General features: G+C 43.5%; 1 protein-coding gene across 2 annotated transcripts in view; it reads left to right on the top strand.

The window, feature by feature from the left end:
* The window catches only part of ATP2C2 (ATPase secretory pathway Ca2+ transporting 2), a 28,441-nt gene that overhangs the window by 7,784 nt on the left and 5,193 nt on the right, over positions 1-15,464 (top strand). For both annotated transcript variants that reach the window (XM_076349029.1, XM_076349030.1), the window contains 16 exons: positions 989-1,105; positions 2,903-2,992; positions 3,075-3,110; positions 3,203-3,264; positions 4,455-4,563; positions 4,644-4,793; positions 4,886-4,954; positions 5,783-5,858; positions 6,104-6,170; positions 7,422-7,546; positions 9,542-9,639; positions 10,372-10,473; positions 11,125-11,214; positions 12,643-12,744; positions 13,312-13,468; positions 14,866-15,036. In XM_076349029.1, coding sequence (XP_076205144.1) covers positions 989-1,105; positions 2,903-2,992; positions 3,075-3,110; positions 3,203-3,264; positions 4,455-4,563; positions 4,644-4,793; positions 4,886-4,954; positions 5,783-5,858; positions 6,104-6,170; positions 7,422-7,546; positions 9,542-9,639; positions 10,372-10,473; positions 11,125-11,214; positions 12,643-12,744; positions 13,312-13,468; positions 14,866-15,036 — 1,621 coding nt within the window. The remainder of the gene's footprint in view (positions 1-988; positions 1,106-2,902; positions 2,993-3,074; positions 3,111-3,202; positions 3,265-4,454; positions 4,564-4,643; positions 4,794-4,885; positions 4,955-5,782; positions 5,859-6,103; positions 6,171-7,421; positions 7,547-9,541; positions 9,640-10,371; positions 10,474-11,124; positions 11,215-12,642; positions 12,745-13,311; positions 13,469-14,865; positions 15,037-15,464) is intronic.

Below are 15,464 nucleotides of genomic sequence, written 5' to 3'. Positions count from 1 at the left end.
ACTTGAATTGTCGGCAGCTCCTTGGAAAACGTTGTGCAAATGCACACAGCGCTTCTTCCCCTGCTTTTCGTAGCAGGTTTCGTTTCAGAGGCAAAACTCATCACATTTATTGGCCTAGATGACTTCTCAAAGGCTTGCTCACAGCTTGAATTGTTAGATTTAAATTCACCTCGCCATCCCTACCCCAAGCAAACAGCGAAGCTGTAGCCATCACCTGGTTCAGCTCGTGCTGAGACCCGCTTGCCCACGCGGAGCGGGGAGATCAGCCCTGGCAGGGAAGTTTGCTGGGGCAGGACCGGCCGCTCTGCCCCGGCCCCACTCGAGCTTCCCCGCAGCTGCGGCGTGGACGTAGCCGGAGGGATGGGGGGACGCTGGGGCTCAGGAAGAAAACTCCGGTTACTCGGTCTGCACTGGAGTTTGCCCTTGGGCACATCTGATGTGATAACTCACGCTTAACCCCACGTATGAAAAATATATGGAAATTTGGAAAGGCTGAGTCCCCACGACCAGGGAAAGCTATAAAGCTTAGTGATATTTTGGTGTCTGACCTTGCTATTTTGTTAAATCCAGGCAAAATAGATCTTATTCCTTCTCCATTTGTTCTGTTTGAATTTTGTAAGGGTATTTTTATTTTTATTTTTTCTTTAAATGTACAGTGAAACCAGAAATCAATTCTTTCCTTTACTATTTTAGATTTCTAATTTGTCACCTATTGTATGGTTTCTCATTTGAGGATTTTTTTTTTTTTAATTAACTTGTGCTTACTTTATGGGTTTCTATGATGGTTGATGGTAAAGTTTTATAGTTTAACAAAAATAAATACCTAAACCGAAAAACAGTGGATAGATTTGTTTTTTTGTGGGGGACTGAACCATGAACATCTTGCCCAGTCTGCTTACAGGTTTTTAACATAACTTTGCCTTAAGAAGTTTTTTATAACTATTCTACAATATGTAATGTTTGGGGTTTTTTTTAAATTTCCTTCTAGGTTGACTTACAAACTGGACTCTCTGAGTTTTCTGTGCTACAGCGCAGGTTAAAACATGGCTGGAATGAATTTTCAGTAGAGAATACAGAGCCGATATGGAAGAAATATCTAGACCAGGTAAGGATTTTCTGCATATATTCTCATTTCCTGGCAAAAACCCCTGTCTGGGTTGGCCTAAGTATGTCTCTACATTGAAATATTCAGGATTTCTGCTTCCACGGATTCAGCCTTGGAACAGGATGTGCTTCGGATACAGAAACTGTCTGTTCCCCCAGGAAAGCCATTGTGAGATTCAGATGCGGGATCATTTAATGTCAAGTCAACATCTTAAAAACAAAAACCTTTTTATCTCCACGCAGCCCACAAATCAAAAGCCGTAGATCAGTGACCTGATTTCTGGAGCGTATTTATTCCCTTTAAGGCAAGTGATAAAATCATGAAAGGTTTGAGGAAAACCAATAGTAGCTGAAAGCCACCCTGATTTCGGTTACCCCAGTGAAGGAAAGCCCTAAACGTCCAGCAAAAGCAGAGGCAGTTGTAGAGCTCAGGTGAGTGTTAGCGTCTCTATTAGCAACACGGCAGTAACGGGTACATCCATACACGGTGCCATGCGTGGTGAAGATCCACGGTTTCAATCCAGCTGCCCCCAAAAAGCCAGGCAGAAAGTGGTATTTGCGATCTTATTTTTCCCCAGCTGAGTTATCCTTGAGCTTTGCTTTTATTAACTGGTTCTCATCAGTATTTAATGCACCTGTCACCTCTCTTTTAGGGCTTTTAACCAAGCAGGAGGGGTCGTCTTTTTGTTGTTTATTTTCAACCAGCAATTTGACTGATTTTCTTCTTGCCGGGTCATGAAGATTTTAGTTGCTTTGGAAGACTTTATTTTTATTTCACGTATTTTTCTATGTGATCAATATTCTTTAAGCACTTTGTAACCATCACTAGGTCTCTTCAAAGATTCTTTTATTCTTAATAAAAAGTGAGATGGTGGGTGTTTTCTGCTCATCCTTAACAAGTTCTTTCTCCTACGGGGACACCAAGCGAATTCTTTAGTGCATCTCTGACCCTTCCGCAACCTGTCGGTGTCTCTGGAAGAGCTGCTTGCAGTCCCACACCGTTCACACCTCTGCACCTGAGCATCGTCCCTCAGCAGATGTGGCTTCTTCCAGCTGCTATTTTTTGTAAAGCCTCCCCTTCAGCCCAGTCTTTCTAAAGAGAAACAAAGGGACTTTCATCTTCGGCTTCAGCAAGGAATAAGTTTAAACCTTGGCTTTCCTACCGTGCTTCGCCACGCATCTGTTACCCAAAACAGGCAGTCTTGTCTTTGCCTGACTTAATTCCCTTACACCAATTCCCACATTAGCTAAACGGAGCTGTAACTTTCTCAGGTAGGAGAAAGGTCCTTAAAATCTGTGTTTAAAAGTGAAAAAAGTGAGGATCTGACTCCTGCAGCCCTGGGTCCAGCACAGAGTTTAGCAGATTAATTAAAGGGAAGAAAAAAAAGAAAGAGGATTTCTGGTTTCAAATTCTAAAAAGACAATAAAGTTTTTGTTTGTACCTATCGTGCCTCCAAGGAGCTTTTAGAGTCAGTCCTGCGCTGTATGTCTGCAAAGGCGAGCCGAGCCTGCGCAAGCAGGGGAAAAGAGAGGAAACTCATGTCTTTTGGTGTGAGCCTCTGCCTTGTCCTGCTGGTCCCTGATGCCGCCTGTCCCCTGTACGGGCGCAGGATCCGGCTTCAGCCCAACCACAGGTGCTGCACCCTCTCTGTCTGGGCAGAGCGATGCTGCTGTCATGAGCAAGGAGGGTCTCTGCAGCAAAACCACATGTCTATTCCTTCCCGAAGAGGTCTGAGGCCAGCTCAGCTTCGGCAGTGCCATATTTAACTTTATATCGCAATTTGTTTATTTTTTTCAGTTCAAAAATCCCCTCATTCTCTTGTTGCTGGCTTCCGCTTTAGTAAGCGTCATCACGAAAGAATTTGAGGACGCCGTGAGCATCGCCATGGTAGGTGGCACCTCTCCTGCAACCCAACCCTTCACTCTCTGAAGCTGGTGTGCCCACGCCTGTAATGCCTCTTTGTTCACAGGCAGTGCTCATCGTGGTCACCGTGGCCTTCATCCAGGTACATTAGCCGGAGCTCGGCTCCGCAGCCGGGGCTGCCATGAGCGAGCCTGCTCGTGTAACTTGGCTTTCTTCTCCTTTCTCGTTTAAAAGGAATATCGCTCGGAAAAATCTCTGGAAGAACTTAACAAGCTGGTGCCCCCCGAGTGCAACTGGTGAGGCATGCCTGGCTCAGTGGGTTTTAGGAGGGTTTGGGTTATGAGAGCAGAACCGACCGGTGAAGAAAATTACTTCAGGTTGTCATGCACATAAGAAGAACCCGGTGTCTGGAGGAGTGGCACCGTGTGCGGGTGCAGCTGTAAGGCACGGTGAAAGGGGATGAAATAACTCTGATTTTTAAAGTAGGCACCCAGTGGAATTGAATAAATGCTGAGAGACAGGACGGTCCCAGAAACGTCCTGCTCCACACCCTGCATAAGGGTCCCTGCAGCCTCTTGCGTGTCGCTGACTCCCTGTGCAGGAAAAACCTCACCTGCGTGGTTTTTTGGCTTTGGGATAGTTTTGCCCCTGGGAGATGATTGGCACAAAACGGCTTGTGAGCGGAGGTGCACGTGGGCCGGGTTTCCTTGCCCACGCCTGCCCGTCGCTGCACGTACGGGCCGGGCACGGGCACAGCAGGTGTTTCGGTGCAGATCGGCCACACACGAGTGCAGTCACGCCGTTGCCCGTGGAGCAGTTGTAGGGTGTATCAGATACCGCTTCCCTGACTACTCTGATGTTCGGTATCGGTGCTTTAGATTACAGGAAACACTTTTCCCACTTATGTCTTTGCTAATCAGTTTTCTCACAGCCAACATAAATAAGCTGTGAGGCTCAGAGAAACCTTGCACTGCAAAAGCAGCATGGGGTTTTCTTCTGGTCCAAAGTTCACCCAGGTTTGGATCTTACGAACACCACTGTTTGTTCTTTATTTATTTGTGATATGACACATCTAACCACTCGAAAGGCTGTACTTTTAATACAATAGTGAAATGCCAGCGGTAATTCTAGCTTTAAACCCCTTCTTTTTAGGTTAAAGAATCTGCATTTCATTATTTAAAGCATGAGCCACAGGAAAATACACCATCTTGTCACTCCTATCTATTGTATAAGTATTGTTTAAGTTACTTATTGCTGAAATGCAAGTCTTCCATAACCTGCCCGTCTGTTTATGAATTAAAACTGAGCCCAAACTGAAGATAATCATCTCTCCTCATTGTTATGAAGATTTTATGTTCTTATTTACTTTGGAAGCTCTCTGGGGCAGGGCTCTTGCTTTCTTGCCAGTCACATTCCCAAGCCTGCAGAAGGAATAAAAACCTCACAGCCTAGTTTTCGTCCTTCTTTTTCCATTTGTCTAATGTAGCCTGAGGGAAGGAAAACTGCAGCATCTTCTAGCGCGAGAGCTTGTGCCTGGAGATATCATATATCTGTCTGTTGGTGACAGGGTTCCTGCAGACCTCAGGCTGATAGAGGTAAATACAGCTATACGTACAAAGGACTGTTTTGGAAATTTCTTGTCTTAATAGTGCCAGAAATGTGCCTTTTTAATTAGGTTACAGATCTGCTGGTGGATGAATCCAGTTTTACCGGAGAAGCTGAGCCTTGCAACAAGACTGACGGTGTCTTACTGGAAGCCGGAGACATAACCACGCTGAGCAATGTTGTTTTCATGGGGACCCTAGTGCGATACGGCAAGGGAAAAGTGAGTCCTGTCAGCCTCAATCTTTTCCTTGACATTATTTACAGAATCTCTAGATTTTTTCATCTCCCCCTCTCTTTTTTCCCTCTTTTCAGGGTGTGGTTATTGGGACGGGTGAAAATTCACAGTTTGGAGAAGTGTTCAAAATGATGCAAGCTGAAGAGGTAAAAAAGTCTCTGTGTCTCTCTGGAAATGATGGATGTTCTGGATGAAAGTTTGTGAGGAAAAGCAGTTCCAAGGGTTAATGCACTGGATTCATTTCTGTTTCTGCTACAAAATGCCTGTGTGACTGAGGGACACCAAAGTTCTGTCTCCAAAAAAGAAGGCTATAAGCAGGATTTAGGCTTCTGAATCCAGACTTGTGATGCTCAGCTTGTGTCTAACTTGGTAGTCACCCAAACATCATGGTTTCTTCTTCCCCCTCCCCCCAACTTTCCACTACATATATAAAATTTTGCTTCTATACGTGCCAAAATTTCATGGGCCAGAGCTCTGAACCAACACAGATGAGGGTCTAGAAACTAGTTAACTCTTGATCCGTTAATGCAAGAAATCACAGCAAAGCAGAAGTGGATGCCTCTGGGTAATGTGTGTGCAAAGCCTCTGGGACAGGGATGGGGGTCCAGACTTTTTATCGCTGTCTCAGAGGCTTTGCACACACATTATCCAGTCCTCGACTCAGTTGCTAAGGTCCTTTTCCAATTTAGCCCTTAGTCTGTCTCCACCTTGGCTCCCCAGCTATAATTGAATATAATTCCTCTTTTTCTCCCACTTTTTGTCTGTCTTGAGTGCATTGAGGCAGAGACTCTCTCCCTGCGGGACAGTCTGTGCCCAGCAGACCCCGTTGGGGGTTTGGGGTGGGTATATCGGGCAGCTGTAGGGATCACGGTAATGATAACCAGGACTGTGTGGGTCTGTTGTTCTGGGCTGAGTGTCATCTTCTTATCTTATGTAACAAGCAAAGAAAACCAGCTATACTCTAATGTTTCCAGACCCCCAAAACACCTCTCCAGAAAAGCATGGACAGACTGGGGAAGCAACTCACTCTTTTCTCCTTTGGCATAATCGGTGAGTCGGACGCAATGCTCGTACTTGCATGGTCAGCTGTGAAAGCCCTCTGTGCTCCAGGGCCACTTTTTCCAAAAGTACTTGTTGATGTGGGTTACCTGGACTTTGGGGGTTCAAGCAGAGACACCTCAGAAAGAGAGATATGGGGGCCTCATTGCATACTCGGTTCCCCAACAACAGCTAAAGCAGGTTAGAGATTTATAAATTTCTTGAAGTTTTTTAATCGGATGGTTTTCCCCCACCAGGTTTAATAATGCTTCTTGGCTGGTTACAAGGGAAGCATCTCCTCAGCATGTTCACGATCGGAGTTAGGTAAGGACTGGAGAGCACCTTTCTCTTTGATTTCTAATGAAACACGTCCCAGGGAATTCCCTGTTCAAAACAATGGACATTTCATAAAAGAGAACTTGAGGAAGACCCTTCATAAATACATATTGATCTTGCACTGGTGAAATTAATGTGAGCTTTACAACAGAGTTTAGTAGAAAAAAATAAAGTTTGAGGGTTTATTTAATTTTGGAAATCAGTATTTTGAAAAGTTTCACTGGCTTTTCCAGCTCATCCTGCTGTGAATGTCCTTTCCTATCTGTACTATGAATTTAGTGGGAGTGTAGCAACAGCAAATATTAGTCTTTGCTGTTCTTACTGGATTTACGTCTAAACATAGGAATGTGCATTTTATGCGGCCTAAAAAGCATGCACAACCTCTTAATCAAGCATAATAAACCACGTGCTTTTAGTAGTACCCATAAAACCTATGTTTGGTTTTGTCATGGCTCTAAAATCAATCCTTTTTTAAAAGAAACTAAAAGTATTCTATGGAAATAAAACCAAAACCACGGATGAGGATACAACAGAGAAGCCAAACCGGCTCGGTGCCCACCTTCCTGTCTCCTGGGGGGATGTGGTGGCAAAGAAGAGTGTTTAAGCCTGAGTTTTGGAGAGCAGCCTATGGTTTTGAAAGTCCTCCTTGATTGCTTTTTGCACATACCTAGAAGTTCAGTTACTCAAGGAATAACTAAGGGACAGATACAGACTGTGTCTGGATTCTTCTAGCAAGTTAGGTGTTGCAGGTTGATGTTGCTCTGATTCACTGTGTGCAGCATGGGGACACCTGGGGAGCTGATTCTGTTCTGCCATAGCTTGTACCCACATGTAAGAGAGGAGATGAGGGACTGCGTGTGGCCAGGAGCCAGTAGCTAACGTGTGAGCCGTGTTGTCAAGGAATATTCAACTTCCATCCTCAGAAAGTTAAATAAATGAAATGAAATCCCACCCCTAAATCCCTACTTAGCCAGAAATTAATGCTCTTTGGCAATGTAAGGAAGAAAAGTAATTGCTCTGTCAAAATCATCCAGAAAAACATTGAAGGGTCGGATAAATATCCTGCTTTTGTATTTACAGTGTGCCAGGAGTCCCAGTGGTTAGCACTGCACACTCCCATTCAGATATGCATGTATAAGCAGGAAAACTCACCCCATGGAAATGTCCCTTTGACAGGTTTTGGTCAGTACTTGTAGTTTGACCCCTGTGTTGAAGCTGTTTTCTCTCCGCTGTCCCCAGCCTGGCGGTGGCTGCCATCCCAGAGGGTCTTCCCATCGTGGTCACCGTAACACTGGTGCTGGGTATTCTCCGGATGGCCAAGAAAAGGGTGATTGTGAAGAAGCTGCCCATAGTAGAAACCTTAGGTAAGGCTGCAAAGGGGCCACACAGCTTGGTCATCTGCCAGGCTTCAAAATCTGAGCTGAATAGCAACGGGCTGGTCAAGTGAGCCTTGGTCTGATTAAAAAAATTAAATTTGGAGTATACTTACTGGGCCAGAGCAACCCACTCAGACTTAAATACATTTTCTACCCTGTGTTTCTCACCCTTTTCCCTTATTTCAGTGATATTAACACAGGCAGGTGCTAGGAATGGTGCAACCCAACCCATGGCACTGGCCCACGGGGAGCAGAGCACCTCTGCAGATATGCATGCCCTGGTCGGGTTGAAAGGCTTGGTTTCTCCTTCCTCCCCATTCTGTGGGATCATCCTGCAGGTCCATCCTGTCTGCTTCTTCAGTATCTGGCTAAAAAATCTTGCAGCCCCTCAAGTCGAGCCTGGTGGCGTAAACAAAACTATTTGTCCTTCTGCAGCCTGTGTGGCCGTCTCCCTGATATCCAAAAAGTCATGGAAAACAGGGACAGAGAGGACCTTGAGAAGGCATCCAGCCCATCCTCAGAACTGCAGGGCAGAATGAACTGTAATGAAATTATTCTTTCACCTCCCCTTATCTTCAAATTGGCCCTTATTCCCAGGTCACTGTATTCCAGGCTTTGCTGCTCTGACCTTGGTCAGTATGGCAGTTATATGAAGGAGAAGACATGTTGTGTATTTAGTACCACTATTAAAAAGTACACTAAATGCCAAGCCTGGCCCGTGCAGTCACAAATATCTGCTGCACAGCCGGATCCTTCAGCTAAAATACATCTTCCTTGGAAATGCTGCTATTGTTTGAACTGCCCTTGTTTGTTCTGCAGCTAAGGAATCTTATCACCCTTATTTTATTGTATCTGCCCTGACCCAGGACATCTGAAACGGCCTTATCTCATGAAGAATTTCGTTCTGGTAGGGCTGCGCCCAAACAGGTGTAACTGCCAGATGCCCGGCTACTCGGCAAGACAGCCTAAGCACGGCGAAAACTGTACTCTCCCACACATTAATTGTGCCACGTCTGTTAAACTTCTGAAAAGGAGAAAAATAAGCCGCCTTCTTTATCTGATTCTTTAATTGTCAGTAACTAAAAATGAAATATTGGAGGTGATAGCTTTGCTCTGTGCTAATCCTTCAAAACTGCGATTAATTTAATTGCAGCCCAATCTGCTTTATTCTCTCCAGGCTTTTACCTGGTGGTCATCATGCTCCTGGGGTCTGTGCCTAAGCAGCGTGGTCATCTCCAGAGCCAGGGAAGATATTCAGACTTAGAATGGAGCTGGAGTCTGATTCTTTTTTGCATTAAAGTCATTTTTCCCCTTCTTGGGAGTGGAAACTAGCCTGAATGTGGTGACTCAGCTAATTCACTCCTTTGCTGTATTGTGGTGTAAATGGGCCCTGGAAGAAATGTGCTTTACTGAAGCAGGATTGTCAGAGCAGGGCACGAGTGGGGCAGCTCCTGCTCTTAGCTGTGGATTTTAAAGTATTTTCTGTAGCAGTCTTTAACACGTCTACCCTCACAATCCCTTGGTGAGGCAGGGTAGAGCTGTTATTCCTGATTTAGAGAAGCAAGGGTTAAACGGCCCTTCTGAGGAAGCATGTGGCAGAGTGGGAATTTGACACGTCTTTTCAGAATATAACAGCTGTTCTGTTGTGTGATATTGCAGCTCAGAAACATTGATCAACTCCCTGGAGATCAATGCCTTCTCTGACTGCCCACTATATGATACTCAAGACGATGTGGCCCTCTTCTGATGTCTCCTACCATATCTCGCATCCAAATTATGTGCACGATACCCTGACGTGCACTCAAATCCTTTCCTTACAACACCCTGTTAGAAAACTCATCCGTTTCTTGGTGCTTTCTCCCTTTTCTCACTGGTGCAGTTTGAGTGACGCTGGGGAAACACGTTCTCCCTCTTCTGGGGCCCTGAATCTCATTGTTTGGTTGCATTATTTATTAGTTCTGATTAAAAACTTTCCTGCATCAGGTTGCTGCAATGTCATCTGCTCAGATAAGACAGGCACTCTGACAGCCAACGAGATGACGGTGACTCGGCTCGTGACCTCGGATGGGTTCCAGGCAGAGGTATGGCCGAGGCGGTAATACGGACTTTCCTGTTCAAGCTCAGCAGCGCCAATTTGCTTTTAGTTCAATTAGGCCCAAATCAGGGATGCTGAGTCAGCCCCAAAACAAGCAGTTTCTTGCACATCACTGGTTCCATTAAGAGAAGGGACTTTTGTGGTGCTGGAGACAGGCAGAGGTGGGTCTGAGTGTACAAAAGCTGCTCAGATGCCTTAAAGATGTTCATCGACATCATCTGCTATTCTCTGCAATAACTGTAAATACTGAAACCTGCCACCGACCCTTGTGGGCCCATCTTCTGTAGCAATATTTATTATACGAGTGACCTGATCCTTCTGCTTGGTTCATTTATCTGCGTGCAGAGTGGATGAAAAATGCAGGGATGCAAAATGTCAGGCAGTGGAGACACAGGCCAGTCATCAGTAGGGTAAGACCAGTGAACCCACTGCTACCAAAGGGCTGGATCTCTCGACTGAGCTGCCGGAGACTTCTGAACTCATGGCGAACAAGTTCTGTATAAGACAAGCTGGTTCTTTTTGTTCCCATACAGCTGTTGTAAAATTATACTTTCATTATCTGCAGCCTTTCCTATAAGCATTGCTTTGAGCTAGAAAGGATAACCCCAGCACGCCTTCAAAATCAGAAATTCGCTCAAGTGCACCCCAACAGATACGGATGTAGGATAGTCCTGCCCGGCACTGGGAAATTTGCTCTTTCTGTCTCTCCCTTCCTCAGGTCAGTGGGGTGGGCTACAATGGAGAAGGAAATGTTTATCTTCTGCCATCAAAGGAGATTCTTAAAGAATTTTCCAACGTCTCAGTTGGGAAACTAGTGGAGGTAAGTATAAATTATAAACCAGATTGTCCTGTTTACATTCAATTTTCATTTGTACAGATCACTTTGGGTTATGAGCATGAAAAAAGCCACTTTTGTAACTCTAAAATGAACTGCCTTGCTAGAGCATTCTCGTGGAAAAGCTCTGAGTAATTGTGATATAATATCTGAAGCTTATGGGTGCAAGGTAGCAATCGTAAGACATGTAAAGGGAGACCAGAGTCATCAGCTTAAAGTGTCAATGACATTTTGGATAAAAATACAATTCTGGCAGAGGAGACACTGATTAATTTTACCACGTTCAGGTTTTTAATGTGGACAGATTCTAGACTTTAGCTAGCTACATAGTCAATATATAAACGTGCTGTGGTGGTCCCTGGGTTTCGTGTTAGCGTTAAATAAAATCTTGCACATTCGACTGTAGGCTAAAGCGGAGTGTTTGGGTAGTGAAATGATCTGAGCTGGAATCTCAAATGGAGGTTAGGTCTTATTCTATCCATACTGCACGTTAGAAGCAATAGGAGGAGAGACTAAGTTTTCATTTTCATGATTTATCAAGCTGGTTAGACATATATTGTGTTTTGCTTGATGTTAATTTATCCAAAATGTAACATTTTACCAAAATACAGCATATAAATTTGTCCCTTTCTCTAGGCTGGCTGTGTAGTCAATAATGCCATTATCAGGAAAAATGGTGTGATGGGACAGCCCACAGAAGGAGCTCTCATTGCCCTTGCAATGAAGGTAAGTTTTAAAATTTTCCAGAACTTAAAAAAAAAAAAAAAAAAGCTGGAATTGTTAGGTCTGAGAGCAGTGATCAGACCCCTTCAAAGTCCCTGGACTGGTTTTAGTCTTCCTTTGTCTCTCCTCCCCAAGGTCATAGATGTACACCTCTCCCATGTAAACCTCTTGTCACAGACAAACACCTTCCCTGAGCTTCTGTGCTAACAGCAATAATTGTTTTGCTTGGTTAATCTGTGCAATTACGCTGCTTAATGGATTTCTTTCGGGCTTAGACCGGACGGCCTTTTTTATATTTTCTACACATGCCAATTAAGAGTTCAGGAGGAAGACAAGAGAGTGAAAAATGAGCAAGAACAGGCCATATGAGAAAGCATGGCAGAGGGTCATCATCGATTTGGGTCATCTGCTAGCTTTTTACTTTTTTCTAGTCACGTTTATGTAAAACAAGAATCTTTGATGAATATTGCATTCGTGCTCATAGGCAGAGGGCCATAAAACACCTCAGGTTATCATCTAATCAGCATTATGCAGCCTGTGATCCACAGACCTCAGGTGGGCTGTAAAGCACAGGAGGTGCCTGATGAAATGATGCACCTGCAAATGTCTGTTCTTACCTCTTGTTTTTAAAGCTTGTAACTCTAACAGTGAAACCACGATTTTTTTTGTAAAACAATGACATTTTATTTCCCGAAATGCTAAATTAAACTCTTCCTTCTGCTCTGCCATTCAGTAGCCAAGCCATAGCAGAATACGAAGGGGGTTGTCTCTTCTATTTTTTTTTTCTTTTTAATTTTTTAGTTTGGTGGGAGCCAGGGGAGAGAGAGACTGGAAGCTACTTCTGATCACTACCACTGCGCCTAGAGCACCACGCGTGCTGCTAAAGCAGGCGTGTATCGATTTGGACTGTCGTACTTCATAGCTGAAGGGTCGTCTTGTGGTGAATAGCTTTTTGAGTTTAACCCACCAGGAAATAATTTGAAACCACATCCATGACTGACCATTCAGTTATATGCAATTTCCCTTTTTCTTCCAAGTAGGGTGGCTGGGAAATAACCGAGGTGGGGGAGGCTGAGCCTGGGCTGGAAGAAACCTGCTCTGCCCATCCCTTAGCCGCAGGTTTAGGGAAAGGACTTGAGCCTCCTTTGACCCAAAGCCCTACCGAGACGGCAGTGCAGCTCCCTAGTTCTTGCAAAAGTCAACAGGGATCAAGCTTCAAACTCCAGTTTCATTTATCCCCTATCAGGCACCAAAAGGGAAAGATGGGTTTGAAAAATGGGGTTTACTCTCCCCATGCTTTCTCTTGAGCTCTGTGTTGTATGACTGCCTGGAAGTACATGGTCAACAGTCAATGCTTGTAATACGGAAAATATATACAAGCTTTGGCATTGTTCAGCATTACAGTGCTCTTTTTGTTTTACCTTACTTTAGATGGAATTACCTGACATAAAAGATATTTATGTAAGAAAGAAGGAAATTCCGTTTAGCTCTGAACAAAAGTGGATGGCTGTGAAATGCGCGCTGAAAAATGAGGTAAAGCAACCAATGGTGTTGGCTGGTCTCATGTTTCTAATTGTGCAGTTCAACAATGGGCATGAAATGGTATCTCTTTAGCAAATAATGTTTTCAGAAGTTAACTGTGTCAGGAGAAAAACTGAACAAACCTCAAAATTCCCAACTTGGGTGTAATTTTAGCTTGTAAAGCTGTGTTTGAATGGGAGAAGATAATACTTTTCATACAGTGGTTTGAGCAGAAAAACAAAAGCTTTTCAGAAAGATACGATGTTTGGAAGAAAATGTTGGCCGTTTTTCCCTTACCGGGTTAAGGAGCTCATTTTGGCTGATTTTGTACTCCGGTGTAAAAACTTACCAACCTTTTCATTACCATTCTGTCTGTGATGGTTGAACATGAAAAATGGCTAGGGCAAAAATATCACGTCCTATAAATAATACATGCACCCGGGCATTTTACAAAACCGGTAAAAGAGCAAACAAAAGACCTTTTTTACTTACAACGTGAAGCCTTATGCATTATCAGTATTTTTTAAATGTGCTCTTTTCTCTTTTTTTGATCAAGTATATTATCTCCTTACTTTAAAGGATCAGGAAGATATTTACTTCATGAAAGGAGCATTTGAAGAAGTCATTCGATATTGCACTCTGTATAACAGCGGTGGCATCTCGTTATCACTTACACCCCAGCAGAAAGCCTTCTACCAGCAGGAAGAAAAACAAATGGGCTCCTCAGGTCTACGGGGTCAGTCATTACTGCCTATGTCACTTAAGCTTACAGGTTATCACGCCCTAATAGTTTCCTGCTCTGTTTTGTTCGGGATGGACAGAGGCTCGATCCTTAGCATCACTTGCATGATCTCTTCACAATACTTGTGAGAGTTTGCCAAGCGGCCTGTCTTAGGTCTGCTGGATGCCTGCTTTCCACTAATCTTTATTTGTCGGGTTTAAATTAGTGAGATTGAAAGGAGCTGAAAATAAGCACGGGCAACGGTGAATGTTTTTCCTCCATGGAGTGTTGTGATTGCCTGGGATACGGTCTGAATGTTGCATTGAAAAGCTTTGTGCTGGACCTGATCTAAGCACTGCCCTGCCAAGTTTTGCTTTTAGAGAAGCTGTTTCAAGAGCCACAAAAAGCAACTTTGAAAGGGGTTCAAAACATGGATTTGGGCACCGAGATTTTTATTTGAAGTTGGGTTCAATTCTTTGTTAGGACCAAATCTAATGATCTGCTTTGGATCCTGACTGCATGTCAGCGCACAGCCCACAAAAGTTTTTATACGCGTGTTATTTCCTTCATCACTAGAAACATCCTTTCAGAAACGTCTTAGATTTCATACAATAACAGAGACGCCATCTCCTGTGCGTGTTCCCAGGATGTCAGTAGATGAGAACAAGTCTTGGCAGCCGGGTCTGGAAGATGGTATAGTTAATGTACATGTTCTCCAGCCCTGTGTCTTGCGGTTAGTAACTCATGTACGGAGCTTGCTTTACAATATCTGAATCATCTGCCATTGTGAATGGCAAATTACTGCTCTGAAGAAAAGCGATTAGCTCAGGCAGCTGCTGCGAGCTTGTGATTCAATCATCAAAGCAACACTGACATGAACCCCTGGCAAAATATCCTTGAATGATTTAAGAATGATTGAATGATATGGTTAGGCACCAAGAACAGAAACAAAATGTTCAGAGCCTTGATGTTTACACAATGGAAGTTTCACTGGTTTAACTTAATTTACATTTCACATTTTTAGATTTAAAAAAAAAAAAAAGTTTCAGTTTTTACAGGAGCACTGTTGTTTACCACAGTAGTTTAATAGTGTCTGGTCTAACATTGTACTGTCCCAATTTAATCCATCTGTGTTTAGGCAAGACTTGGTAGACAGATTTAAATTAGACAAAAATAAATCCTAAGAGAAACGTGAAACAGAAATGCTCTGATTCAGATAAAATGGTATTATCTGAATGAACCAAATTTTTGTGACTGTACAAGGTCTGAATATAATGACTAAAGATCTGGCTTTAATGACTTTTTCTGCTGGAAAACTGGCAATTTAATATCTCCTCTAAATGTTCATTTTAATGTATGGAAACACATTATTAATAATCTAGTCTTTTCTTTTTTCCCCCCTCTGTTTCTAGTACTTGCTTTGGCTTCAGGTCCAGAACTCGGCAAACTAACATTTTTAGGACTGGTTGGAATAATTGATCCCCCGAGGGCTGGAGTGAGAGAAGCTGTTCAAGTCCTTTTTGAGTCTGGTGTATCAGTAAAGATGATAACTGGAGATGCCCTGGAAACTGCTGTGGCTATAGGTAACAAACTTAGCTTCTTTCCTGTGGGTCTGTATTATGTCTGTCAGATCAGTCAAATGTTACGTCACTCAATAATCAACTTTATCATTCTTTTTGTGTGTGCAATAGAGGTTTTAAATGCCACCGAGTTCTTGCTTTTCCTTTGAAACAAATCATGTTAAATGCAGTAATAGAGCAGCTATGGACTATGGGCCAAATTCCAGTAATTTAATTCCACTATTTTAGCGCCAGAAATGGCAAAATCTCAGTGTAAGACCCTTCAATGAGACAGATGGCATTGCTGGGATTGTAGACTCCACTAATGTTTGGAGTGTGAGTATCTCTGCGCTTCCCATTTTTGCATTTTGCCATTAGAAATACACAGAGCAAGCAGCAGAGAGGAGAGCGACAGACCTGGGTATTGTATTGCTTCCGTAACTCCAGCTGAG

This window comes from Aptenodytes patagonicus, chromosome 11 (genome assembly GCF_965638725.1).
Source record: "Aptenodytes patagonicus chromosome 11, bAptPat1.pri.cur, whole genome shotgun sequence".
In the NCBI taxonomy this organism is placed as follows: Eukaryota; Metazoa; Chordata; class Aves; order Sphenisciformes; family Spheniscidae; genus Aptenodytes; species Aptenodytes patagonicus.
Note: the sequence above shows the minus strand (reverse complement) of the source record. Positions and strands in the feature narration are given on the sequence as shown.